Here is a 27,795-nt window from a genome sequence, read left to right as displayed (position 1 = left end):
GCAAAGGCTATGCAGCTTATTTGGAGGGTAATTCTCTCATTCTGTGATAAAACCTACGAATAGTTTATGCGAAAGGAAACAAGAGCATTCCTTGTGAAATAGTGTTTCTCTGATGTGACATACTTAATGCAAAATGTTTAAGTCTCAGAACCACACAATATTAGAGATGCACAAAAAATTTAATAGCCTGGTAAAGAAACTGCCCTTTACAACATGCAAAGTTCAATTATTTAGTGTCTAATTTGTATAAGCAGTCTGAATGCTTAAAGTGTTGGGGTGGGAAAGGAAGTTGGTGGGTTTTTTAAGTTTCCAAAATAATTCTGAGGTTGAGGGACATTTCTGACCCATCTCAATTTTTCTTCTGCAGTGCTTTCTTTTCAGTTTATTCAAGTCTAAGTTAATGGCAACAGTGAGAATGTTGTACTTCACGTGCTGTTACTAAATGGATGCAAAGGTTTACTGTTTATTTTCAGAAGAAATGGGTTAATGGACCCATTATGAGAGCACATCTTTTTCGGTTCAGTAAACAATCACTTGACTTGGCATAAAATGAATCATCAGTACAATAGTTTTCAGTTAAAATAATTTTAAAAAGTAAAAGGTAGCTTCTTTTGGATTCTTATTAATTCTAGTCCACAATACTAACTGTTACGGTGGCCACAAAAGTGCACAATTGTATTATATGCATTGCTAAAAATCAGGTGAAGGATTTGTTTTCAACACAGATAGCTGAAGCTGTGACTGTCATTTTATTGAGATATGAATTAGCAATTGTATTGGGTCTGGCTGAGATGGAGTTAATTCTCCCCATAGCAGCCCTTAGAGTGCTGTGCTCTGTATTGGTGGCTAGAAAGGTATTGGTAACACACCAGTGTTTTGGCTACTGCTGAGCAGTGCTGGCACAGCATCAAGGCTGTCTCTCCAACATTCCCCCCCTCATTGGCAGCCTGGGGCTGGGCAAGATCTTGGGAGGGAACATAGCCAGGAGAGCTGACCCAAACTGACCAAAGGGATATTCCACACCATATGACGCCAGCTCAGCTATAAAAGCTTAGTAAAGGGAGAAGGAAGAGAGGGTATTCATTATTTACATTTGTCTTCTGGAGCAACCACTATGAGTACCAAAGCCGCACTTCCCGGGAAGTGGCCAGACATTGCCTGCTGATGGGAAGGAGAGAATAAAATCTTTGCTTTTCCTTTGCTTTTGCCCACAACCTCTGCTTTTGCTTTATTAAACTGTCCTTATCTTGACCCATGAGCCTTTCGTTGTATTTTCTCTCCCCTGTCCAGTTGAGGAGGGGAGTGATACAGCAGCTTTGGTGGGCACCTGGCATCCAGCCAGGGTCAACCCACCACAGCAATCCAGTTTTCTTAACTATGGATTTAGTAGATGATCTTACATATAGAATATAACCCAATCACATTTTCATATGCCATTTAGAGTGAAGGGTTTAACTATTGTCTTCTCTCTTTGCATAGAAGACATCACCAGAATGGACAGAGAATGCAGAAGTTTCTCTCTCCCATCTCAGTCAGAAAAAATGTTTTCCTGTCCAGTATCCACCTGCACTCTAGTCCATACATTCTAGTGATAATCTGTTATGAAAACCTCCTGTGATTACTACGTGACTGATTCTAGTGTTTGAATCATAGTACAGCCTTTGTCACAATAAAAATCTTGTCATATAAAGTACCATAATGCTAAAAATTTAACTTAAGAAATCAAATGACTGCTCAAGTAATTCTGTTTACTCTTACTTCAATAAATTACTGCTTTATTTGGAAAAAAATACTACTCTAGTATTCCTCTATACCACCATCCATGAATTTTATTCCTGTCCCCAATGCTGTCAAGCCAAGAGAGCCCACCGACACAAACAGCCGTCTACTGAATATTACTACACGTCTTATGGCTCAAGAAGACACACCCTCTAGAGACTACAATATTCTTGGTAATATCAGTACTATTAAAAAAAAAAAAAGGATGATTCTATAGCAAGTAAAATAGCACCAATATTTCTATGTGGAATCACTTGGAATTGCTCATGTACTTCAGCAAGTTTTCATTGGTGACAGCCTGTATCCTGGTTCTAAAGAACCCTCATCCATAACACACTTTTGCAGGCTATATCTACCTTGTTAGCAGAAGGTTAGGCTGTAACACATTCAAAGACATTTAGCACAACTGTTAACCACTATCCTCAGCACCACTCAGAACCTACATGTAAGAAAAATACCTTAGTTTTCTTTTTATATATGATACACAAGACAACCTTGGGCCCATGTTCCCTTTACATGGCACTGCACAAACTCAGCAAAACTGAATTCCCAATCACATGACATTCCAATTTCACTTTTGCACTGACACGATTACTCAAGAAAGCAGAATATTGAATGAAGCTCCTATCCTTTTCTCCCCCAAAATACCTCGTGTTTTTACATTGGGTATAAAGCAAGCCTTCTTCGTTTGCAAAAATGATGTGATGTTAGGGATTACTGGGAAGCCAGTGATTTAAATCAACATAGATAATACAAAATTGAGCAGGTAAGATGTGAAACCAATTTTTTAAACAGACTATAAAGGAATGTTTTGTATGAAGTCCTTGAAAACAAGAAGGAAAAGGACTATGATTATCAAATTCTAATTTCACCTTCAAACTGAAAAATAAGAAACCTGGAGCTTGCTAACATGAGAGGACTTCTGCAAAGAAAGTTTTGTACCTAGCCAAGTAGTGGCTGACTATTTTAAGAAAAGAACAAAAAAAGTAAAACTTTCTTTCAATTCTGGCTATTCTGCACATGGAATAACCAAGTAAAGCACAGAACCATCCTCCACATGTTCTAAACAAAGAAGTGTGTTCCCAATTCTCACAATTTTATGAGAATCTCTTACCAAAAACTCCAGTAAATTCGTAACAGAAAGTTCCATCAGTATCTCTGAATTCAGAATTAGCATATTTCTAGACCTCAAGCTGAGAAAATTCAGCACGAAGACTCAAAAGACTACTCGGAACTTGCTTCTAAAACTGTTACAGTAAGAAAGAGCAAGTCTGTTTTTGAAAGTTACACTCCTTACTCCCAATAAGTAGCTCTTGATTGCCAACAAATTCAATATAATCTCATTCTCTACTGAAGCCCAACCCCAGAACTAATTTATGTACTATTCCAATTCTAAAATGTCAAATGAGAATTCCAGTAAGCCCTTGCTGAGCCAGGTATCAAATAATTATCCCAACCCCAACATGCCATAGTAATTCAGAGAGACACAGCATGGGAAACAGTTATTTGAGATATTTGAATACGAAAGTATTCAAACATATTTCATGTGCGTGTGGGGGAAAACTGCAGTGGCATAGATGTTTCAAGCGTTTCATTAAAATAAAGCTTAATTTCTTTTGAAATACATAACAAAAGTGAGCTGATTGTTTTCATTATATAATTCCCTTTTTCCCAAGAGATAAATAATGAAATCTGTAGTGAAATAAATCAATGCAGAGTGATGCTGATTACTGAACTTTACAAAAACTTTAGCAATCCTCACACATTCACTAGACATCAAAACCAAAATAAACCAGATGATGTGACAGACTGGAGAGTTAAATAAGCCACAGACACATATTACCCTCTCTTAGCAAATGGCAGTTATTTTTAAAAGTTTATAATGGAGTGGATTTCTTGCCATGAAATTATTCTAGGATAACAGCTTCAACAAATAAGAACTTGCAATCGGCTAGATGTGTCCTGAAGTGTCTATATCCTGTAGCAAAAGCGTGTAAGTTAGCGAAAGCAGTGAACACTTTACCCTAAGGTCAAAGAACTAACATCTCTTTAGCTCAGGACATCTTTTTGATGAATGTGAAACAGCTGGAATAAATATATCAAGGGTAACAATTGTGCTCCCATGGTAGATCCAGCTGCTGCAGAAATAAGCCCAGGGGGAGAAAGCCAAAGAGTAAAATACGCAACAATATAAAAAAAACTCCTACACCATACAATCCCACTGTTTCTACGTTAAGTCCTTTTAAAATACAGGACTCTGCAATTGCTGGTTGAAAATTAATGTAGAGATTAATTTGTTAAAAACAAAACCCGTTTATAAAGTGTTTAAAAAAAAAATCAAGGAATGATTGTTTTATTTAACAGCAATATTTTTATCTTTAGTGATGTTTTTCCAGACTTGAGGAACATTTGTACCTGCTAGCAAGAAAGTTATTCTAAAAATAAACAGACTCATAATAATCCTGTTAATACTTTATTAGTATAATTTTTTAGCTTTCTATTGGACAGAACATAAATGCAAACTAAAAAAAAAAAAAAAAAAAATTCAGAGTCCTCTGCCATTCAGTAGAAGTGACCATGGCAGCCTGTTTCATGTTCTTTGTTACAGAAACGAGAGGAGGGAGAAGGGAGGGGAAAAAGCATCAATAGAACAATTAGGCACACAGCTGACACTGTACAATGATATGCACAAGTAATTTATAACAGCTATATTCATGAGATGTGCTCTTCAGATTTTTCCCTTGTAATATATGAGCTTTGCTCAGATGAACAAGGATCATTGAGAACAAGGGAATTAACAAAGTAGTAACAAATAAGACTTTTAAAACAAGTCCTTAAATAAACTAACGCAACAACAGAATGCAAAATTGTTCAGCTGAGAAGACATTTTTAACCCAGACTTCAAAACATTAAAAATTCATTTATTTTACAGTTATTCAAATACACATGCATTAAATGAAAATATTGCACAAAATTAAAATTTAGATTGTGGAATTCATATATTTTTATTTTGGTACACATTCTGGTAGCACTTAAAATTTACTGTTTAGTTCTAGCAAACACCAGCAGCACAAGCTTGAGGATGAACCAAATGAAAAATTCAATTGCTCATTTTCTCTTAAAAATAATTAAGGCTAAAACAAGTGCATTTGTTGACAATGGCACAATTTTCAGCGGCCAGTCACAGCACCCAAAGGCCAGAAGATACACCCAGACACTTAAGTGCTGTATATTAACATTCAGTTTTGGAGACTTTCTAGGCTAACAAGCTGCATGGGTTGACAGAGCAGGAAAACCATTTAAATAAAGATACATACAAACTCTTTTTAACAAAAAATATTCATTTCTGATGATTTGTGCCAGCCACCAGGCACCACTGAATTAGGAAGCCACATTCTGTAATTAAATACAGAAGACAAAACTTCAATACATATATACATATGCACACATGTATATAAATGTGTGTATAGGTATATATATGCAATAAATTCATTAAGTAAAATGACTAATAAACATGACATATTGTGTTCAGTTCACATTCCTAGAGATATTATTTTTTGTACAGAAATGTACCAGATAATTAAAAAAAAAAATCCCAAATTTGCACATGATCCCTATTCTCTTGAAATTTTTCATGGTACCTACAGATAGATAAAAGGTTCCACAGATCTGACAAAACCGTTATTTGAAGTTCCCACTTTCATACTGCATAACAAATTCAGTGATTTAAAAGACATAAATTAGATTTGGTAGGATCAATGATATATTCACTATATCGCCAAGAACAATGCTGAATGATCTTTCATCAGTAAGATGTCAGGTATGCTTAAGCACCCTAACGTCAGAGGAAGATACAGGCATGTAAACAATAGGAGCTGGCTATGTTGATTACTCCACGCAGAACTCAATAATTTTGTTAAATTCAACAGCACTTAATCATCACGCTTCTAAAGAACCTGCAGAGAGGAAGGGGGAAGGGTTCTTATGTATTTACCAACTTGTCTTCCTACGGATTACAAAAGAAAGGGATTTCATTTACAGTATTTAGTTCTGCAATAAAGAAAAAAAAAAAAAACCAAGTGCACTTGAGCCCATGCATACTGTATGAGAATGTTAACAGTACAATATGATCATCATTAAGTAGTATGATAAAAGGCTACATTGCATTAATAGAGTCCATGAGAAAAAATGATCTATATAGAGGCTTCAGTCAATTTAACTAGGTCCTTTGAGAGCCTTCTATCTTCTCTTAGAACACTTTCAGAAAATGTCTATGTTCCTCCCTCACACAAAAGGATCATTTGTTCCCATTAAGACACCAATTACTATAAGGATCCTTGATCAATAGCTGTATCTCACCCTGTGTTTAGCATTCAGAAAAAAACCCTGACTATATAGGATTACCGTCTATTCACCCAGATAGTGGTGCTCAAACAGTTGGGGACTATGAAAAAGAAAACACAAACTGAGATATGCTGTGGCCAAACAGGATTATTCAGTTGTTACTTTATTTTTAATTGGACAGAAATTCTTCAATGAAACTAAACAGATGGATGTGGGGCCTTGATGTCAAATTTTTATTAAAATTTTACACTATGCAAAAAATAAAAAAATTATTTAAAAAAATATTGTAGTTTTATCTCCTTTTTATTTTCATATATACACTGAGATGTGTTCAGGAATTTCCAAGTGTTTGCATATGACTAATGAAACCCTTTACCTGTGAGGGACCAAGTAATTCTAATATTTTTCCATACGAGGCTTACACACTAAAAGGTAAGGAATCTTTCAATGAAGTAGGACATAGTCTTTTACACACACAAAAAGTTTCAAATTTTAGTCAGGAGTTGTGTGTAAACTGTGTCCTAGTGCAATTTCCTCATCTTCTAACATGATGTCTATCCTCTTTGAAACATGTACCCCCTTCCTTCTACAACTATCAACTTGATGTATGTTCAAATACTCCAATTGAACATAAATATGATGCCCCTTCTCCACTGAAGTTACATGCAAAATGTATGCCAGGTGCTGTAAGAGCAGAATATGGCCCTTAAAGCTACAGAATAATCAGAATAAAGGGTTTATTTCTACTGCACCTCTGCCTTTACTAAAACCCCCATTAGATCTAACGTTAGTTTGTTTTTCAAAACATGAAAGGTAAAGTAAATGTGGCATGAAAGCCACATTACCTCAACTTTTCTTTAATAAATGTACTTTTATGATGGGGCTGTAACTACTTCTCCCCTCTCCTATGTACCTGCCATTCCAGAGACTGCTTCTCCTGTTAGCTCAGCCTTTACAGGAATGTTAGAAGAGCCTTACAGAGCCTCAACAGTCGTAACATCGAACAATTCCACCTGATTCTCACACATTGCACTATCTCCCAGTGCCAGAACATCCTTTTCTTCCATTGTATCACCACAGTTGTGCTTTACTGGAACAGTCTGGCACTTTTCATTGCTGGCAAAACATCGACTCAGGAACAGAAGGAATCAGCATTCTTATATATTGGGCTAGTATTCTTCTCAATGTTGCATGAAGACGCACCAAATCATTTAAGACACACAAACCCTTCTGGTAGTGGTTGAATTACAAGTGAAGATGAGAAGATTCACAGGTCTTACAGATGCATTAATAATCTAATATGTGACACTAGAAGACTGGTGCAGAAATAACAGCATGTGAGTTTGAAGCCCCAGAGAATCTGCCCAAGTAATTAGTCCTGGACAAACATACACCAGCTTAATAGGTTTGAAGTGTCACCTTTTCTGCAAGGAAGGCGCTTGAGTAGAATGTAGTCTCTGCTTATACCTCTGCATCTGCTTTGACCGTGAATGCAGTTTGTTGAAGAGCTCATGGAACTTATTTTGTGGAAATAAGGTTTCTAGGAATCTCTCCAGAAACACGTACACCATTCTCTTATTCAGTTGAGTGTGCTGGAACATTTCAAATACCCGAAGAATGCCCTTCCGTGTTGTCTCAGCGCCTATGATGTGCTTCAGTTCATCTACAAAAATGGAAGTTACACAGAAGTTTAAGCTAAATTCTGCTTCTGTGTTAACAACAAACTTAAACTGAGTATTAAGTCTTTCAAATTACATAGCTTGGAATTGGAAGTAACAGTGCCTCTACTATACATAACTAAACTAGAAGTTCTTTTACAGCAGAAAGGATTTCTGAAAATTACTTCACTTTTACACTATATATGTGGAACTATGTTATTTTACATGAAATCACACTGTATTGGAATACAGGCATTTCATGCACTAAACTTAAATCCTCTAGTGAAGCTAAATACTGGGTTGGTTCCAAGAGAATTACAGTTGCAAAGTCACAGTACATGTGAAAGTGTTCAGTGCTTTATAATTAAAAACTTTTTTTATTTAAATACAATATGTCAACATTTCTTTTTAACATTTCAACAATCAACAAGAATATTGACATTAATTCCAGTAACAATATAAGGTAAGAATTATTAGGCTTCAATCCTAGACTCACTTACCTGGCATTACCTCCAGTAATTTGGTCTTCCCTGCCACTCTTGTTCTCATTCTAATAGCTTTGTCCCTCCGTGGAACAGTCTCTGCTAAAATGCCGTTGGGCCAAAAAGCATCTCTGTAACAAAAGCAAATCTGTCAAAATACATTAAAATTTTATCACGTGAAACACTATTTTTAATCCCTCAAAGCTATCTCATAAAATAAATACAAGAAAGTAATTTGCACACAACCTAACACACACTTCAAATATTAGAAAAGGGAAAAGGCAAAAAAGAAATCAAAAGCAAGAAGTACAATACATTCAATCTATTAGTAGCTACCATACACTTTTTTAGTACAAGAATCAGAAGAAAGAGAATTTTAAGAAAATACTACACACCCAAAACATTCAAATACCATATAGTTGTTACATAAAATATACCGAAGATTTGCTTTTACCAGTCTCTATTGCCACTGAGAGACTCTAGGCTTAGGTCTATTAATTGCTTCATTAGATCTCTGACAGTAGTTAACCTATCAACAAGCTAAAGCCAAGGTGAAGTAGTTTCAGTGTAGTATAAAGCCCAATGCAAAAGACATGCCTGTCTAAAAAGGTATTTTGCCTCAGTGAATGACATTCTTTTTCTGAGTAAGAAGCGCACATTCTTACTCAGTTTTTTTAAAAGAATAACAGAATATCTGTAAAGTATGACCCTTTAGCTAATACATTATCCTACTTTATCTCTTTCACCCCATCCAACAACAACAACAACAAAAAAAAGGCAAGGGGGGTGGCCTTCACTCAACAGCATTGCAGAAGCCACTAAGACTTTTAGGAAATGGAATGACAGAGCTTTTGATACTTTCAAACTCAGACTTCAGTTCTGTTATATCTGCCCACATGCAAAACCTATTAGCTTAGAGCTAGGGGTTTTTTTAGTAATAATTGTTTGCCTTTTAAGGCAAGGCATGCACATGCTTTCATCAAGGTAAACAAGACACTTCATCCAGTAATATGATGAAATTCCTAAGTATACCCATACTCTAGTTCTTCTACACTGATTAACAAAGAACTTTTTAAGGAAGAGAAGAAAACTCAAAAATATTCTTCATGTGACAATTACTTTCTCTCACTTAACACACATAAAAAGCAGTGTATGCTCCAACTGGAATCCTGTACAGCAGTAATAATTTCCTCACATAAAAAGAACAGGAAGGATACACAGATATTAGACATTAATTGGCGAGTACTTCATATTTTACATCTGTGATAAAAGACATACCTGAAGCGTTTCACCGCATCTGCTACTTGCTCAGGAGATGTCATCCAATCAACATGATCGACTATTTTTCTAAAATCAAAGCAACAAGTCTCCCTCATTCAATTTTTAAAACAGAGAACAAATAAAGTACATCATTTTAAAGAGCAGTCTAGGGCAAACAAAGTATAATTTCAGCTTTCTGCAACTCCATAAATAGGTTCTATAAAACTGCACACTAAGGTGGCAAATACTGATTCTCAAGATAAAAACCTAAGTTCACTGATCACTCCTAAAGCTAAAGCCTTTTTCTTTTTGAGTAAACGTACGATGACTAAGGAGGTTGGAAAACTGATGTTGCATCTCCCATCAGCATTAGATAAATATTCAGCTTGTAGAGTGCTCCTCTTCACGGAGCACTCTTCAAGTTCTGCTTCTGCAAGCAAAGAACCTACTTAAAAATCTCAATTACCGTACTTATGTATGCAGTTACTTCATAATCTTTAACAGGAGATACAGACTGATCATAAACTTTGACCTTCATTCAATAACACATACACACAGCTCAATATCCAAATCTTGTATGTTTACAGAAATAAGCATCTGTGTATCACCATAATCCCAGGATTATTTCCCTAAACATAATTTGAATTTAGTTTTCTAAGAAAAAGGAAAACACAGTTTTGTTGCAGAATGCCATTAAACCCCAAGAATCTGCTAGGACGAGGTATGACTGCTGCACCAGAGGAAGCTGTGAGTATCTGGTGTAGCTCCAAATGCAGAAGCAAAATAGTTCTGCACATATCTCTGCAATAAGAAAGCAGCAGCCTGTGCCCAAAGTCAGCTAGTTATACTACAATCTGAAAACAGCAAAAAGTATTCAGAGTTGTTCAACAGGGCAGCATGTTTTTGGAAGCAAAGGTATCAAGATAATTGTCACCTGGCATGATGCATGGCTGCATCGCTACTGGTACCACAAGAACTGTTTATATGTTTAACAGTAATGATCAAAACATCAAAAATATACTTGTGAAGGGTAAAAAGTAATGATACAGTGAGGAATGTCCTGAAAAAGTAACAGGATACTACTTCTCACCTACCAGAAATTAAGGTTTTGATTCATGGCACTAATCCAACATGACAATTTAGTGCCAATCCTGTTTCTAGAAACATTTTTGTTCTATATTTTTATTTACATTTCAGGAACAAATTATTAGAAGGGTAAGCCTGGAAACAGTAGAGATTTCTAAGCTGAGGACAAGAAACATTACTTATTTAGCACTATTTGCTTTGCATTTGCATGAAAAAGGGTATATGTGAATTATGGAGAACATGGTGGGGGCAGAACGGACTCCATAACAGTCCTTTCCTCCCCCCCCCTCCATCTTTTAAAGTGTGACAGCAAAAACTTAATATAGCAACTCAGTACAGTTCACATAATTTGATAGTGCCAGTGTATCATTTGTGGCATCAAAGAGATGTAAACCAAAATAGTGCAGAAAGTAATAAATAGTATTAACAACAAAAAGTATAGTGTAAAACACAGGGCACAAAGCATAGACACCATCAGTATAAGTTACATTCACAGAAACGTGAACACTCGTTGATATGTGGAAGCTCTTTTGGAAGTTCTCTGGCATATAAGTGTTACTGGAATTTGTCTTTCAGCAATGTTCTGTGTTTATCTCCATTTTACACCACATTTGTACTTGGGTTTATTGATCCTCTTGAAAGGGGAATGCATGCAGATGTAAACCACAATAATTTAGTAATACCAAAAAGGATTTATAGACACAGTCTATATAGTCTCACTCACACGATCGCTCTATATAAGAAAAGCAGTACCTGTTAATTGTGTCACCATATGTTGCTCTAATAAGTTGCTGAAGCAGATTTTTTATATTTCTTCTTAACCACTGATTCCGTTCCTTTAAGTCAAAGACTTCATCCATAAGGAGGAGCATTACTCTCAGCGGAATATTGTCATCCACCTGATCAAGTGAGTAAAAGTATAATCAGTGAACTTTTAGGTCAGTTCAAGAAAGCTGCAGTTTTAGTAGCTACTTCACAGGTCAAATGCGTCAGTATAATCAGAACAATGACAGAAAAACTTTGCTCTGTATTTTATAGTAATATGAAATCTTCCCTAAATCATCTATAACATCACTAATTGCAAAGAAAGATTGAAAATTAAAGATAAACCAGGCTTAAATCCATTGAATTTTTAAAATAAGTAAAGAAGAAACAGTTATTTCACCAAAGTTGAACAAAGTTAATACAAGTAAACATGTCCTAAAGAAAGAGCTTGTCCCTGACCTCTTCGTTTGGTAGCTGTACTTCAAACATGAAAACTCTGGAAGAAGCTTTTCTTTGGCATCTTTTTCTTACGGATGCACTGCGCCAAATCCAGAACCTTCCAAGAACAATGAAACTGTGGCAGTACATCCCGCCCCCCCCATCCTGCCAGCAGGAAACGAAACTTCTCCAGGAAGGGAGAAGGGGAAGGAAACCCTGGAGGCTGCAGGTTGAAATTTGAACTGGCCAATCGAGATGCGCCAGGTACACCGAGGTGACCCTCCTAGCCAATAGAATTAAATGACCACAGGTCAGATTCGACAGGGGTATAAACAGGGTCCTGCCAGAGCAGCGGGTCTGCAGTTGGGGACTCCCCCTCGGGCCGGGGCACCGCCCGAGGTAACTCCTCGAGGGAGAGAGCCCTCAGCTTTTAGGTGAGTGATACGCGTGTTTTGAGCCATCACTTTAAATCTTGGAAATTCTTAAGTCGGCCGTGTAATATTAATTCTCTTTACACCATTGAGCCTGTGGTTTTATTAAATGTTACCGGACTTCTAACTAACTTTTGCTGAAGAATAAATCTGAGTTTCAACACCTTTTGGATTTGGTTAGTCGTGCATCCGTAACAGAAACTTCACTGCAGTGAACTGCCTTTTATTTAGATACTGTTCTAACCTGCATGGCTATTAAGTGCTTTTATACTTGTAGATTAAGAAAAGCATCATCATTTTATTATTTAATAGAAGGTGTTACACAGATTGGCTTACGACAAACTTTTATGGAAATCCTAAAGCAGAGGATTCAGCAACTATGTAAAAGTTTTTAAAGATGGATGGCGTATACTTGCAGTAACTGTCAATATTTTCTCAAATATTAAAATTTAAGGGAGAGTTTACTAAGTTCTGTAGTATGAAAGTATTCAATTTTCATCTTAGTTGTTACTAATATTTCTTTTATAGAAACAACAGCAGCTTCTCACGGCCTGCTTATATGCTAAAATACAACCCTACATATTGTTAAGCTATTGCATAAAAAGGTAGCACTTGGAGTTACAGTTGTATTGCACAAGAGACCACAAATATTTATCTCAAATAAAACAAATTAACTTGATTTTGACTGATTCATTATTTGAACTTTATATTTATTATTAAAACTTTATAGAATAGCAAGCTAAAATTAAAATCTTACTATATGCTCAGCAAAATTTATTTAAAGACTGAATGCACTTTCTCTGTGCTTTCTTTTTTATTAGGGTTTTTACATTCTAAGCATAACATTCAGAATTTTGTTTTGTATTTGAAATCTGATACAGCTCTACCTGGAAGAATAGTAGTTTACACTATATTGTTAATGCTACGCTGGAAGAAGTAGCAAGATCTCACAGCTGTGTGGACTCTTTTTGGTGGACTACACAAGTACATCTTTATATACAAGTGGATTCATAATCCAGCTGGAGATTCTATAGATCCATGCCTCACTTTTACAGTACTGCTTCTCCACATAAAATTCCATTCAAACTGCCATATTTTTTGTCTGATTGAGTGACTGTAAGTTGTGAACAATGCATCTTAAAAAAGCAGTTGAGAATTGAAAGGTTTTAAAATATTTGAAATCTGCCTTTCAGGAGCACTTGGTATGTTAACTTAAAAGCTATCAAGAATTGTAGCTTCTATTCTTTTTACAGAAGATCAATGAAATATTTGCAGAGAAGCTGCTCACATACTTGAATGATATTTTGTTTTGCCTGTGCAAAACAGAAGCCTCAGGAGTATCAAAAATATAGATTTGTAATTACAAATTTATGGACACAGTCTGATATAGTGAAAAATAATGGGGAAAAAGAAAACCCAGAAGAACTCAAGGCTATGTTATTTGAGCAAAAATACATGTACCAAGCCATCATAGTAGTTACACAGAGGAAGACAAACTGGAATGCTTTGATGTGACCAAAAAACCCAAAATGTGAAGGGCAGAACAGGTGCAGATTTATGACCATAGCAAATTGCATATAATCACTGATAATCTTACAGCCTTTCTGTCTTACTTAGAGATAAAAGTTTTTCTTACAATTGTTTTCACATATATGATCAATGTTTCAAACAAAATAGCAAAATACCATAGCTTATGATAACATCAAGAGCTTAAACTTCACTTTCGAGTTTCTAATATTACTACTTTATACATTTTAGGTATGCACATACTAAAAGTTTATTATTAGGAAAACATTCTGAAGTTTTTTTTCCATAAAAACATAGCAAACACTACTTCTGATCCATTAAACAAATGCCTCCTAAAAGGTCACATCAGAAATCAGAATCTGTAAAATGCTAACAGAAATGATGCTAACAGTCTGGTACCATACTGTCTTTGAACAGACAGAAATTGGAGGGAGGTCAGGGAAAAAAAAACAACCCCAAAGAAACCCCCACCCAAAAACCACAGATGCAGCAGTATGTACACAATAAGTTACTCCACTGTTGTGCTAACCATTTTTGTACTAACAAAAATGTTAATTTTAGAAGAAAGCATGTAAGTTTCTTTTTTAAAATTAAAGAACTGTTTGTAAGTGCCTGGTATAATATCAGAAAACAATAAATACATAGTTTAAAATAAGTAACTCATTAATTTGGTTTTAGAGGAGTCAGCTTTGAAAGGACAAAAGTCAGACTCACATTGTCATCAATTGGTGCTGCAACACGGCAATGGTCAGGATCTGAATAGGTTTTCTGGATCAAAGGAGGCACCTACAACGAAAAAAGGTAATGTTTATGAAGTAAAAAATACTTTAGAATACCAGTAAGTCAGATCAATTTTCATAATCAATTTGGTTATGAAAATGAAAATCAAACATTTGGTCAAAAGTCAGTTGCATACTACTGCAGATAAATACACAGTAGTCCTTTCATCTTCCAACAAATCAAGCCTGTAGGTATTCTCCCATAGCTATCAAAGTTATCAACACCTTTAAGACAATCCACATGTATTTTCTCAAATGACTAATGCTTCAACTGAAAAACACCTAGAAATTCACAGGGGACTGATATTTCTTCTGGTATTTCCTCTTGATCTTAAGTCCTGCCTAGTCATGGACTTCCCAGTGAGTGTAACTGCAGATATATTGTTAGTCACACACCAGGGAAGTTACCAGCAATGAGAAAGTCCAGAGCCAAACATTTTATCTCACAAGTAATGAAAAAACCAACCAAACAAAAAAAACACGAAAAACCCACCCCACACCACAGATTTATTATTCCCTTTCATGGTTTAAGGGTTAACTCATCTTGGTTGCTGTTCTACATCTGCCACATAAAACTGTTCTGGTAACACAAAATGGAACAATCCCTGATCACAGACCTTACAGCTACACACAGAAAAAGGAGGGCAAGGGAAAAGAAGTTAAGATGGACATGTTAGGAAGATTACTACCTTCATAGGACCTCTAGATAGCATGCCACGGCTACCATTCCCCACCTCTAAGGTATCACATTTTAGGAATAAAGAGATGAGAAAAGATGGCAGGAAAGACAGAAAGAAAATTTAATTAAAAACACAATTCAGCAAGGAATAAGCAGAAAAGCTATCTCCTTATTCTGAGTTTCAGAATGTATGGGTTTTTTTTTCTAATGAAAGCAGCAGATGCAGCAATCTAGCTTTATAAGAATGGGTGGTAAAAAAAAAAAATATGAAAATCAGTGACTCTCATTCTTCTCACATGGCTGCACTGAATTAAGTGAAGAAGGATCACTCTAACAGCCTGTAGATGCCATCTTAAAATGTGTTACTTAATAGCAAAGAGAACTCCATGTTTGTAGTATAATGGCTGCTGGACCTTATTAAAAAGGGTATAGGTATAAACAGATTGCTTTCCTGTCCAATGACTTGACTCTTCATTATAGAATACAACATAAGTTTAAGTGAGTCGATAGCTAATCTCCTATGAATTCACTAGTATGTATTATCTACCAAATATTTTCTTACCTTGAAAAATGATTGCTTTATGTCTTGTCCCAATCTCTCTGACATTTTACCCATGTTGTCTGACATTTTAGTCATTCCCTCTGCCAGGCTGTCAGGGAGAGACTTGACTGCATTTGATACATTTCTCATAGAGTTACGCAGTGGATTTACAAATGTGTCCATCTGAAGGGGAAGATGTTTAACCAGAATTGTATAATCTATGAGGACACCAGTATATTAATACACTATGAGAAGTATCACACTGTTCCAGAGAACAATAACATAAAGAACAACTCAAATTGCTTAACTTCATTACCAAATGCAGAATAAAGTTTTAGCTTCATTTTCATTTATATTTCTTGTTCCTTACAGCCCTACTGTAACTATTTACATCTTTCAACAGATCTTTTTCCTGAGTAATTTCCATTTCCCATCCCTCAGCTTTTCTTAACTTGAATTTATTTTCCTTTTCTTCTCCATTCAATGCCATTTCTCCCTTCCAAGCTTCCTACTTCCAGATGTTTCACTTCTGCTTTCAACTCTTCATCTTTGAAACATGCCTCTTAAACAGCACTGGAGTAATATGCTGTAATATCGTGGCAAGTATAATTAAAACCAAAAAGTAGTTCCACAGAAACTGATACAATTTTTTTTCAGTATATACTCTAAATTCAGTCCAAACAGAGGCACAAGTACTAATGTGATGCCCTTAAAAAGTTAAGTTTATGAAGAACCTGATAAGCTAGAAATCAAATCTTAGTCATTACATAAACCTTGATAAATATTTAACTGTTTCACTGTTAAATATTTAAGGAATATAGGCAGAACAACAACTTGAAGTGACAATACAGTTGCAGATGCTTTTTATATCAAAATCACTAAAAGTTTAGAAATAGCTGTATTTGCAAAGCAGATGCCCATACAAACTGGTCAACTGAACAAAGAATCACTTGTCTGAAGAGAGTTCTGGTGGCTTAAAAAAAACAAAGGATGCATAGCTCAGAGCTCCAAATTTGACCAATGACTCTGAATGGTTACAACAGCTAAATACATAACAGCTGCTTTTGAAGGGAAATGCATTTCATTTTTTGGGCTGAAGAGTGGAGAGCATGGTAACAGCAGCAAATACAGAGTAAAGAACTGAAAAAAGAAATTAGAAGGAATGAGACTACAAAAAAAAAAAAAATCACAGACATCTCACAAAGTAACTTGCAAAGTGAACACACTTCCAAAGTAGTCTTGGTGCAATACACTGTGTCCTATTTGAAAATTTTATTTCCTTGTCATACAAATAAATTTACCTGTTATAAAAACCATAAATTTTTGGTTCCATATGTCCTCAGATACTTTGCCACTCACAAACTATTAAAGCAACTCACTTGCAAGTTGTTTTGAAAGTGCTATATAGCTGTTTAATATCAGTTCAACATCTCTGTTTAATGCAATCACTGCACTAATGAATGCTCTGAAGTTCCCTTGACAGTGCAAAACATTCTTACCTTCCGTGCAAAATCTCCCTTCCCTTTGCTGTAGGCTTTATTCTCCAGGAAGTCATACACATAGTGGGCTAAAGCTGGAGAAGCCTTCATCATTTCAGGATTTAATAAGAGCTGAGTAAAATAATTTTTAAAAGGTGCTTTTTAATAAATAATGAAAAAGGCCATATCATTCAGTTTAGTGAAAGTTTACCATGCACAAAGACACTACATCTTGCAATGTATTTTCTCATTCATTCTCTAAATTTTATTCCAACATTACACTACTCTCAAGATGGAAACAACATGCTTCCTGGTAATTCCCGTAACATTAACTAGTATGTTAATTATAGCATGTCACAGAAAAATACACACCTTTATGACCACTCAAACTGCTTCTAAAACTCAAAGGAAGAAAAAAACGCTGTGACTGAAAGAAATATTGCTATTAAAAATGGGGCACATATCTCAAAGGAAAAAATATTAGCACTCTAAACAGAACAATCAAATTTCACGTTTTATTCATCTTCATTATTTGTTGTTAACATGTTCATTGAGTTGGTCAACATATTTTACTGCTAAATGACCAGAAAGTCCCTATGAAGTAGGACAACTGAATTCCTTTAGTTGGGCTGATACAGGCCTTATTTGAATGGAGAAGCTGTGTGGTTGTGCTACACCGCCGGAGCAGGTGCCATGCCAATCCTTATGCAACAGCACGAGAGAAAGTAACCACAAACATGAGTGTAATGGAAAAAAGTTAAGTGGCATAGAGCTCAAAACCAACACAGCTGGAACCTCACCAGCTCAGAGGAGTTGGGACAGAACCGGCTGAGAATAAACTGAAACAGCAAAGAAAAGGCAAACTTATTAGATAATATGAAGTTCTTATGGTATACTATTTAGGATTGTATACCACCTACAACACAGCAAATTTTCTACCTCAGAAAAAAGAATTCCTACCTAGAACACAACCAAAAAACCCATAACAGCTTACCTGCAAATATGCATTTAAATCTTTTTTCCTCTTTTCCAAAAATTCTCTGTCCATATTGTTAAATGTCTTTTTGCCAGGAAGTTTCAGTATATTTGCAAGGTTTTCAAACTAGAAAAAAGAGAAGATTGGGGGGGGGGGGGGGGGGGGGGAGTCTGTTTTCAAAAGAGTTTCAAATCACCATATAAGCTCAGAAATTGCAGGGGTCATTATATTCACCTATTCTTATCTACCATGTAACACCTAACAAATAATTTCTGCATCAAGCCCAGAACTCAAGATTCCTTGGAGAAGCCAAAATGAAAGGTAGGCTGTCAAGAACAAATACATGAAAATCTCTGGAGACTGTCAAGGGCAAAATTTAATTTCTGAACACACATGTGATACTCGCTTTTGAAATACAGAGCATGATAGTGTGCAAATTATTCCTGTCATCACACCTGCTCAAAAAGGTTTAGGCTCAAGATTTATCATTATTATTTGCGCAGAAGTTAGTAGGGTTATGAGACTACATCAAGAGAACTTGCAAATCTTTCCAAAACATCCTCCCTTTCCTTTCCTGATCAAACCTACTAAGGAAATGAATAAGTTTTTATCCCTAGAGTGGAAGGCAGCACCCAGTTTACACACAGGTTATCATACCATGCTTGATATGCCATCACTTGTGCCTTTTCTCCAGGTAATGACAGTGATTGGCACTGGTTGACATGTCTTCCACTGTTTCAGTTTTACAGAAGGAACTGGTGTTCCAGGGAAGCGGCAGGGAAAGAAGAGGCCCTAAGACTTAAGAAGGTTGAACATATCTGCTACAATGCACAAAAATAAAGAAGTGACAAGAATAAAACTCAAAGAATAAGGATTATCTTATATCCAGACTTCCTGTAAATAATAAATAATATTCTAAAGGTGGTAAAGAGAGAAAGGTATAGTATCTAGGCTTTAAGAAACAACCTGGAAAAAGGTTGTATCCTTTTCTCTCTACGGAAGACCACAAAATTACAGATTTAATGAGAAGGATTCCATTCAGTCCCTGCAAGGTGTCTTTTTGCAAAGACATCATTAAACTTTGGAAGGTCACAAAGCTCATAACGTTTATGGCCTGAGGAAGCACCAAAGAATAACTATTTTCAACTTCACAAATGCCATTCCCTTGCAAATAGGTCATGCAGGAAAACAACTGAACAGAACATGGTCTATTTTTTATTTGGATACTTGTATCTAAACAGAAGCAATGCAAGCAAAGAACAGCTTCTGTTTTAAATAAATATCATTTGAAGTAGATATCTATATTACATTACTGACTAAAACTAATGTGAATCTATTCAGTACTTTAAGAAAAAAAGCTCATACAGATACTATACACAGCTAACTTCAATTCCATTTTGGATCAAGTACCTATTTTCTCTGAAAAACATAAACAATAATCCCTGCCCTTCCTATTTATTTTAAATAAAAGCTTCTAACCTTTATCCTTAACATGCCAATAAAAACGCCTCAGACAAACACACAAGAAGGGTGTTCAGTGTAGCAGTGACATTCCTGTGCCCATAAACTCAGTAGCAATATCTATTTTATTGTCAAAACAAAGCAAAATTGTCAGGAGTTTCTGAGATGCTGCTACGAAGCACAGGAATTTATTTACTTTTTGCAATCTTAGTGTTAGAGAATAACATTTCCATTTTTTGTAAACTCAAAGAACTCGGATTTAGCAACACGAAATTTCTGAGCTTTCACATTTTGAAAACTTTTGCTTCTTTTATTTTTTTTTCTAGTCATGTACTGGTAAGTCAGTTTTAAATGACTGCGCCCTATCGACAGAACATTAACTCACTGTAAGGTCAGTGAACCCATAGCTGTTTCAACAGGTCAGGGATTCTTCAAAACAGTGAATTAATTTAAAAAAAAACAATACAAAAAAACCCACAAAAAACCCAAACCCAAACAATCTGAAGAGGAGTATAAAAACTGGTATTTCAAATTTATTCACAGCACACTAAGATAATCAGAAATACAAAGGAAAGTCAGACTTTATAATTAAGACAAATATTCAACACACTTGCTTTTTTAATAAAGCCTTTTCCATTTTTACTACTGTTGTGACTTTACAATGCTAACCTACCTGCACAGAATTTGTTCTTTATGCCTCTCTATTAATAACAGAGTAAAGGGATGTAATCCAACACTTCTGACTAGTTCAAAGGTTATGCAGTCAAATCTGACTTCTCCAAAGGCTTGGTTTAAAAGTATTTCACCCTCCTCTTTTAAAAGCACTGCATTTTCAACACTTTTTCATATCAGCAGGTTCTACTTTGTACCAGCTGGTGAATTACAAGTCTCTATGGTTTTCCTCTTTCATTTTAGGAGAGTTAAAGAGTCTGAGAATAGAAGTACAGCAATAAAAGGCAGATTGTCTAGCAGTATACTGAACTGCCAACAGCTGTCCCCTTTGAGACCCCACCAATCCTTAACATTTCACTTAAAACTTAAATACCTATTTCCCAAGCTCAGTTTTTATTTCTTAATCTGTGACAAATATAACAAATGAAATATGCCACTGTTTGAGACCAATAGTTCTTCCATACAAACATTTCAAAGTAAAATGAAGCAAGGGGCAGGGAGAGGCGAGCTTTCCAAGTTCCATTTCCTTTTGTTAAAGCAATTACATAGCCATCAGATACTAAACTATATAAACACACACCTGTAAACTGCTCAGTACAAATAGTGTATGATATAAACAGTAAAAAAAGTACACTTTAATAGAAAATAACATAGTGCTGTAACTCCACATCTTAAGTCACTTTGAGAAAGCCACTACTTATGCCATACCATCACACAGAGAAAGCATCTTTCAAAGAAACCTTAAAAGATTTTTATGAGATTAATTACCTGCTCAGTGATCCTCATGTGAAAGTCATGGAAGTCACTGTAGCGTCGATATGTCTTCCATGTCTCTTCGCTGTTTGGACTTCGCCGATGGACTGTGATAGCATACAGTGCATATGTCTTGCCATGGTCATTACACACTCCTGCCACAGCATATGGGTCATAGTCAGCATAGACTAGTAGTTTAAAAACAAAAATAAAAGAGGAACAAACAGAAAGAAGGAAGACGAAAGGACACAAACGTGAAGTGAAGAAATGTCTGGAATGACAGACTTGAGACAAAAATGGACACGCAAGCGAAAGAGTAAGCCATCCCTGTATCCAAAACACTGCATAAGTGATACCCTCCAGAAACTTATTATGTAAACTTAAGAGATTAAGCAGCCTTAAAAGTTAGACAAGTTTCACTGACATGCAAAACAAAAAAAGAATAGAAAAGGTTTCAACTTTAGAGAATAGTGAATAGATCTTTTAAAAAATAATTTTAACCTAAAGAACTCAAGGTATGGGTGAAAGACAACTGTGACACGGGAAGAAATTCCAGTCTCCAAAGTACTTTAATCATATTGTAAAAGTTTGTCCATCAAAAAAATCTGTAAATAAAGAACACAGTGCTAGCAAGCTGTAAGCATTCAGTTTTGTTATTAACATCAGCTGTTTGTTACTAACTATAAGATAAAAAATACTCCCCACACTATTTAAGTCAACAGAAACTATACACACACATATGTACGTATTCTGTATGTGTGTGTACATACATATAATGTATTCTGCGTATGTGTAAACACACACACACATTTTATGGAGAAGTCAATTTATAAATGGAAAGAACACAGACAGTTAAATACAAGCAAACATCTTTTTGTTCTCCACTGAATATTTAAGTTCTCTTGGACATTCCTCCATCACAGAACTCCTCCCAGTACAGAGTTTGTTTCAAAAACTTCCATTTAATCTACAGAATAACCTAGAACCAATAGTTTACACTGCACACTGTTTAAACTGGTAACATGTAGTATCTGTAAGTATTGAACCAATACCCAGTAACCACAATTTTCCAGTGTGGTTGATGAAAATACTTTTTAATCAAGTTCTGCACCCACACTCCATAAAACACACTTTTCCTGACAAATCATCAGCTCCAACCTCTGTTGTGCTACCAGCCTTGACTTCTTTCAAGTATAATGCCAAGATCTAAGCAGCCAGGGAGCACCTCTAGGACAGGGGCAGTTGCTGACGATGTAAGAATTACTCACTAGCAAGGTGCACAGTGGGTACGGAACATCTTTTCTTTGCCATCTACCTTTTGGCATCATTTGGAGCATCTTTTCTTTGCCAGCTACCCTCTAGAAGAAGAATGTTGAGTGCTGAACCCCAAGAGAAAAGAGTGGACAGTCACGATGCTGCCAAAAGACTGTGCAGATAACGGAGCCGGCAAACCCTGGCTCCACGGATGCTGAGCAAGCTCTGTCCTCTAAACTCAGGTTGTCCACTCTGCCGTGCAGCCACCATACCACATCTCAGCGGTGCTGCTAAGTTGCACCTTTAGGAGTACCACTTTAGGACAGTAGTGGCAGAAAAAGAAAGAAGTTGTCCCCATCGCCCCTTATGTCATAGCCTCTTAGCATTTATTTTCCAACACAAGACAAGGCGAACCCTCAAAGATTATGGAGAAGATCTTGTATACACCCCCCAAACACAATAAAGGGTATTAATCAGTAGAGGAAAGGAGCCTGCACACAGATGCAAGATGCACCTACTGCCTGAAGTATTCAGAAAGCAAGAACTTGTATTTCTTGTTCAAACATGAGGTGAAGAGGAAGGTGACATCCAGTTTAGTCCTATCTTACAATACGAACCTGTACATATCCCCTGGTTCAACTGGAGTATTATGGCTTCACGGAGTCAAGCTAATAGTTATTAATACACATTGCCATCAAGGTAATAAATTTAACATGATTTGTGTGGTTCTAAGACTACCTTTTCTTTAGATCAAAACAATGAAACTTCTAAGTTTAATTCAGAAAAAAGTATCACATGCCATTTTAAATGAAAAAGCAAATTGTGATTCTTAACTTTTAAATTATTTTTCCCCTTCTCTGAGGGTTGAATACACAAGACTTGAATTGCACCACACTCACACTTGGTTGGAGTAACAAGAGTTTAATTAAAATGTCAAGTAGTTGAATTCTTGCTCATAGCTCATTTGTCTGCTATAGAAATGCAGAGATTTTGAAGTCTGTTGCATAGTAAAATCTACCAAAAAGGTATCTGAAGATTCATTCATAATTTAATTAGTGCAATCTCATCTAACTGGAGTTATTTGCAAATCATATCTGAGAAGTTTCTGTTATTTACTCTCACGTAATAAAAATTTTTTATTTATTACTAGGCAAATTTTTTCAAAAGATAACCAAAAATGACACCATTGTAAAGACTGAAGTCACTAACTTAAATTAAGCTAAGTCAATAAGGAAGCATAAAAAATAGGGGAAAATATTACAGCAGCAGAAGCAAACAGTCAAGAATTAAAACTGTGTGACTAGAAAAAAAAAAAAGAGATGGCTTTTACAATTTGTTCTTTAAATAATTGCTAAAATAAATGCTATTCAATATTAAGTTTAATGAATGATTCTCCAGAGATAGGAAAAATAATAATACCATAAAGAACAAAAATTAAATCACATTTTAAGTACAAATATATAGTCTACGACCTACAGCACCAATTCTGTAAGGATTTCCATTACAAGGACTTAATGGGAACTATGAATTAAAATGTTTTATGAGGTTAAAAAAAATGAAAGGATTAGGATTTCAAGGGCCTGTAATATTAAAAAAAATCAAAATAAATGGTGGAAAACAAGCAAGCAGCCATCATAACAGATTCACTTACCAGTATCTGAGATGTATGCATGGAGTTGAACTGTCTCATCAGAAGGGACGTTTGAAAGGTCATCTAAGGACTGCATGGGATGATGGGGGTCGGGGGAAGAGGGAAGAAGGAAGAAACAGAAAAGAGAGAATAAGATCACGGAGACATCTGATTTGAGAGATCCTTTTTGATTAATCCATTTCATTTTCAAACTTTCAGTTCATTACATTAATAGAATAGCTTAATGCACTGTAACAATGCAAATAAGTGTTTGTATTACCTGGTTACTAAAGCCTTTTACACAGAGTGTACGGCCCTTCATTTCCCCTACCAGTTTCACATAGTATTGTGATCACTAACATAATTGCCGCTTTTATTTGATATCTCAACTCTAATAGAAGTACAGCTACAAATAAGCCTTTTACTGAGCATTAAAAAAAAAAAACCCAAAAAACAAAACCCCTGAGCAACTGTGGAATCACAGAATCACAGATTCATAGGATCATTTAGGTTGGAAAAGACCCTTAAGATCATCAAGTCCAACCATTAACCTAACACTGCCAAGTCCGCCACTAACCCATGTCCCTAAGCACCACATCTACACGTCTTTTAAATACCTCCAGGGATGGTGACTCAACCACTTCCCTGGGCAGTCTGTTCCAACGCTTGATAACCCCTTTAGTTAAGAAATTTTTCCTAATATCCAACGTAAACCTCCCCTGGCACAACTTGAGGCATTTCCTCTTGTCCTATCACTTGTTGCTTGGGGAAAGAGACCAACACCCGCCTCACTACAACCTCCTTTCAGGTAGTTGTAGAGGGCAATAAAGGTCTCCCCTCAGGCTCCTTTTCTCCAGACTAAACAACCCCAGTTCCCTCAGCCGCTCCTCATAGGACTTGTTCTCTAGACCCTTCACCAGCTTCCTTGCTCTTCTTTTGGACATGCTCTAGCACCTCAATGTCTTTCTTGTAGTGAGGGACCCAAAACTGAACACAGGATTCAAGGTGCAGCCTCACCAGTGCCGAGTACAGCAGGACAATCCCTTCCCTAGTCCTGCTGGCCACACTATTTCTGGTACAGCCTTCTTGGCCACCTGGGCACGCTGCCGACTCATATTCAGCCGGCTGCCAACCAACACCCCCAGGCCCCTTTCCAGCCACTCTCCCCCAAGCCTGTAGTGTTGCATGAGGTTGTTGTGACCCAAGTGCAGGACCGGGCACTTGGCCTTGTTGAACCTCATACAATTGGCCTTAGCCCATCGATCCAGCCTGTCCAGATCACTCTGTAGAGCCTTCCTACCCTCAAGCAGATCAAGACTCCCTCCCAACTTGGTGTCGTCTGCAAACTTACTGAGGGTGCACTCAATCCCCTCATCCAGATCATTAATAAAGATATTAAGCAGAACTGGCCCCAACACTGAGCCCTGGGGAACACCACTTGTGACCAGCTGCCAGCTGGATTTAACTCCATTCACCACAACTCTTTGGGCCCGGCCATCCAGCCACTGTTTCACTCAGCAAAGCATACACCCATCCAGGCCATGAGCAGCCAGTTTCTCCATGAGAATGCTGTGGGAAATGGTGTCAAAGGCTTTACTAAGTGCAGGTAAACAACATCGACAGCCTTTCCCTCATCCACTAAGTGGGTCACCTTGTCACAGAAGGAGATCAGGTTAGTCAAGCAGGACCTGCCTTTCATAAACCCATGCTGACTGGGCCTGATCACCTGGTTGTCCTGTGTGTGCCACGTGATGGCACTGAGGATGATCTGCTCCATAACCCTCCCTGGCACTGAGGTCGGACTGACAGGCCTGTAGTTCCCCAGATCCTCCTTCTGGCCCTTCTTGTAGATGGGCGTCACAGGTGGTGTGTAACAGATCTTTTGATTTTATCTTTGCACCATCCTGTTTTCTTTCAACTGATTTAAAGCACCACACAAAAGCTACAGTGCAGTAAAAGCTGAATAATTTCTCTGCTGTATGTAAAAAACAGTAAACACTTCTCTCAGAAATGTCTACCCTCATAAAAAATGAACAGGTACATCCTCAGCTGGCTAACACCCTGTCTCCGCTATGCAGTAATTATTGGGATCAAAAGCAGCCTAACACGTCTTTTAGAGAAGCTTCTCTATTATTTATGATACAATAGATCTGACCACTAAAGACTTAACATAATAAAGCTCAGCAAGATTGCTGGGTGGAAAAGTTGGACACACAACTGAAAAAAATGGAGGATGGGCCACTACACGTGATCCTAATCTTAAATTACCAGGTTAAAAAAAAAAAAAAAAATCAAAGTACTTAAGTAGATTTCATAGGCACTGGGATCCCAGCTACTTTATATATTTTACCTCAAAATTCTAAAATTCTTCAAAGATACACATTCAGAATGAATATGCAGCAGTCAGCTATCTTTTATAATTTAACCAAGCCAGTTTAATAGTGAGTTTCCACAAAAAGTTACCCAGAATGGGACCTACTGGGTAGCAGTGCCATACCTGTGTCAAACTAAAACCTCAATACACATCAACCAAGCTTCTAAACTCCTCTGTTTCCTTAAACATAAGCCATTCTTAAGTGATGACAATCAAAACATAGGTTGGACTTGAAAATGTAAGTGATTTAAAGACTCTGCTCTTGCCCCCTCTTCAGCTGAATCTATCATCTCCACGATATCCCTACGTATTACACCACTCCTTCTCAAGCTCTCTGAAGAGAATGGCTCTTCTCTGCTTCAACCACCTCAATCAGTCTCTGCCTAAACAGCCACCATGGAAGGCGAGGGGAATAACATTTCTGTTATGAAGTCTAGATAATGAATAAATGGCATCGTTAAAAAGGTCTTATCATACTAACTATGCTTTATCATGTATTGCAGTAAGGAGTCTCCTAAAGATTTTGATACAGCTTGGAGACTTACAGTACAAAAGTCCCAGATTGAAAAAAGGTAGAAGAGGAGTCCATTTGGGAAATCTGTTTTGCCACTGTACACTATAGTGCTGAAAGTTTATGTCTGCTCAATGGTAGAACAGATGAATTAATGCAAAAAATATTTTAAGAGCAGACATCATTTTTACCTCAAGAATTCCCAAGTCTGTAAGTTAACTGGATGCTAGAGAGTATTCTGGTGAAGTATCACCGTTAAGTGGACTGTTCCTATAATTTTAATTAGACACTTGCTTTTGGTCATTATTGGATATAGGGCTGACTTTCTCTGACTTAGTCCATTCCTAAGCAAGTCACCCTTGGACAGCAATAATCCTGTAAGGTGTGCTCTATACTGTAGTGTCCGAATTTAAGAGCAGAATATCACCTGAGACTGATGAATGGCAGGAATTTGTGGAAGCTTGGATAAGTGCTTGATATTCTGAGAGCTCTAGGATTTGATTATCAGTAAGAGGGAAGGGATGTTATTAAAGAAGAAAGTAATAGTCAACTGCTCTAATACTTCGTTTGCTATGAAACACTAACATTAAGCTACTGTTAAATTTTTTAAAAGGCATCATTATTTCTCATTTTCCTGTCTCCCTTCATTGCCACCCTAACAGTTCAGTTTTCTTCTTGATAACTGAATGAGGTTCAGACTGACATACACTAATGACTGCCAGAAGTTCAACCCAGCCATTTCTGCTGCCATTCAAGGTCTTGGATATGTAACACCTGTGTAACTCCTTTTATTTACTCGATGCAAAAGCAATATGTAAAGCTCAGATTATGGATCCATTTAGATGAAATCTGCAAGAGTCTATAAATATCTACAATGGTTTTATACCCCCAAAATACGGCCTACTGGTTTAATATAG

General features: G+C 36.5%; 1 protein-coding gene across 6 annotated transcripts in view; it reads right to left on the bottom strand.

Annotated features, from left to right (window-relative positions):
• Positions 1 to 4,239: 4,239 nt before the first annotated feature.
• Positions 4,240 to 27,795, bottom strand: part of SNX13 (sorting nexin 13) — a 77,957-nt gene continuing 54,401 nt past the window's right edge. For 2 of the 6 annotated variants that reach the window (XM_052800733.1, XM_052800714.1), the window contains exons 17-26: positions 24,015 to 24,084; positions 21,125 to 21,297; positions 18,242 to 18,349; positions 17,269 to 17,379; positions 15,791 to 15,952; positions 14,485 to 14,556; positions 11,363 to 11,508; positions 9,542 to 9,610; positions 8,282 to 8,394; positions 4,240 to 7,786 (exon numbers count right to left, since the gene is read on the bottom strand). In XM_052800733.1, the coding sequence (XP_052656693.1) occupies positions 7,539 to 7,786; positions 8,282 to 8,394; positions 9,542 to 9,610; positions 11,363 to 11,508; positions 14,485 to 14,556; positions 15,791 to 15,952; positions 17,269 to 17,379; positions 18,242 to 18,349; positions 21,125 to 21,297; positions 24,015 to 24,084 (1,272 nt within the window). In that variant the 3' untranslated portion in view covers positions 4,240 to 7,538. Of the gene's footprint in view, positions 7,787 to 8,281; positions 8,412 to 9,541; positions 9,611 to 11,362; positions 11,509 to 14,484; positions 14,557 to 15,790; positions 15,953 to 17,268; positions 17,380 to 18,241; positions 18,350 to 21,124; positions 21,298 to 24,014; positions 24,085 to 27,795 lie in introns of those variants that run through there. The other 4 variants (XM_052800725.1, XM_052800742.1, XM_052800750.1 and 1 more) reach the window with 4 other exon arrangements.

Source organism: Harpia harpyja, chromosome 1, assembly GCF_026419915.1.
Source record: "Harpia harpyja isolate bHarHar1 chromosome 1, bHarHar1 primary haplotype, whole genome shotgun sequence".
Taxonomy (NCBI): domain Eukaryota; kingdom Metazoa; phylum Chordata; class Aves; order Accipitriformes; family Accipitridae; genus Harpia; species Harpia harpyja.
This window is presented reverse-complemented; position numbering and strand designations above follow the sequence as displayed.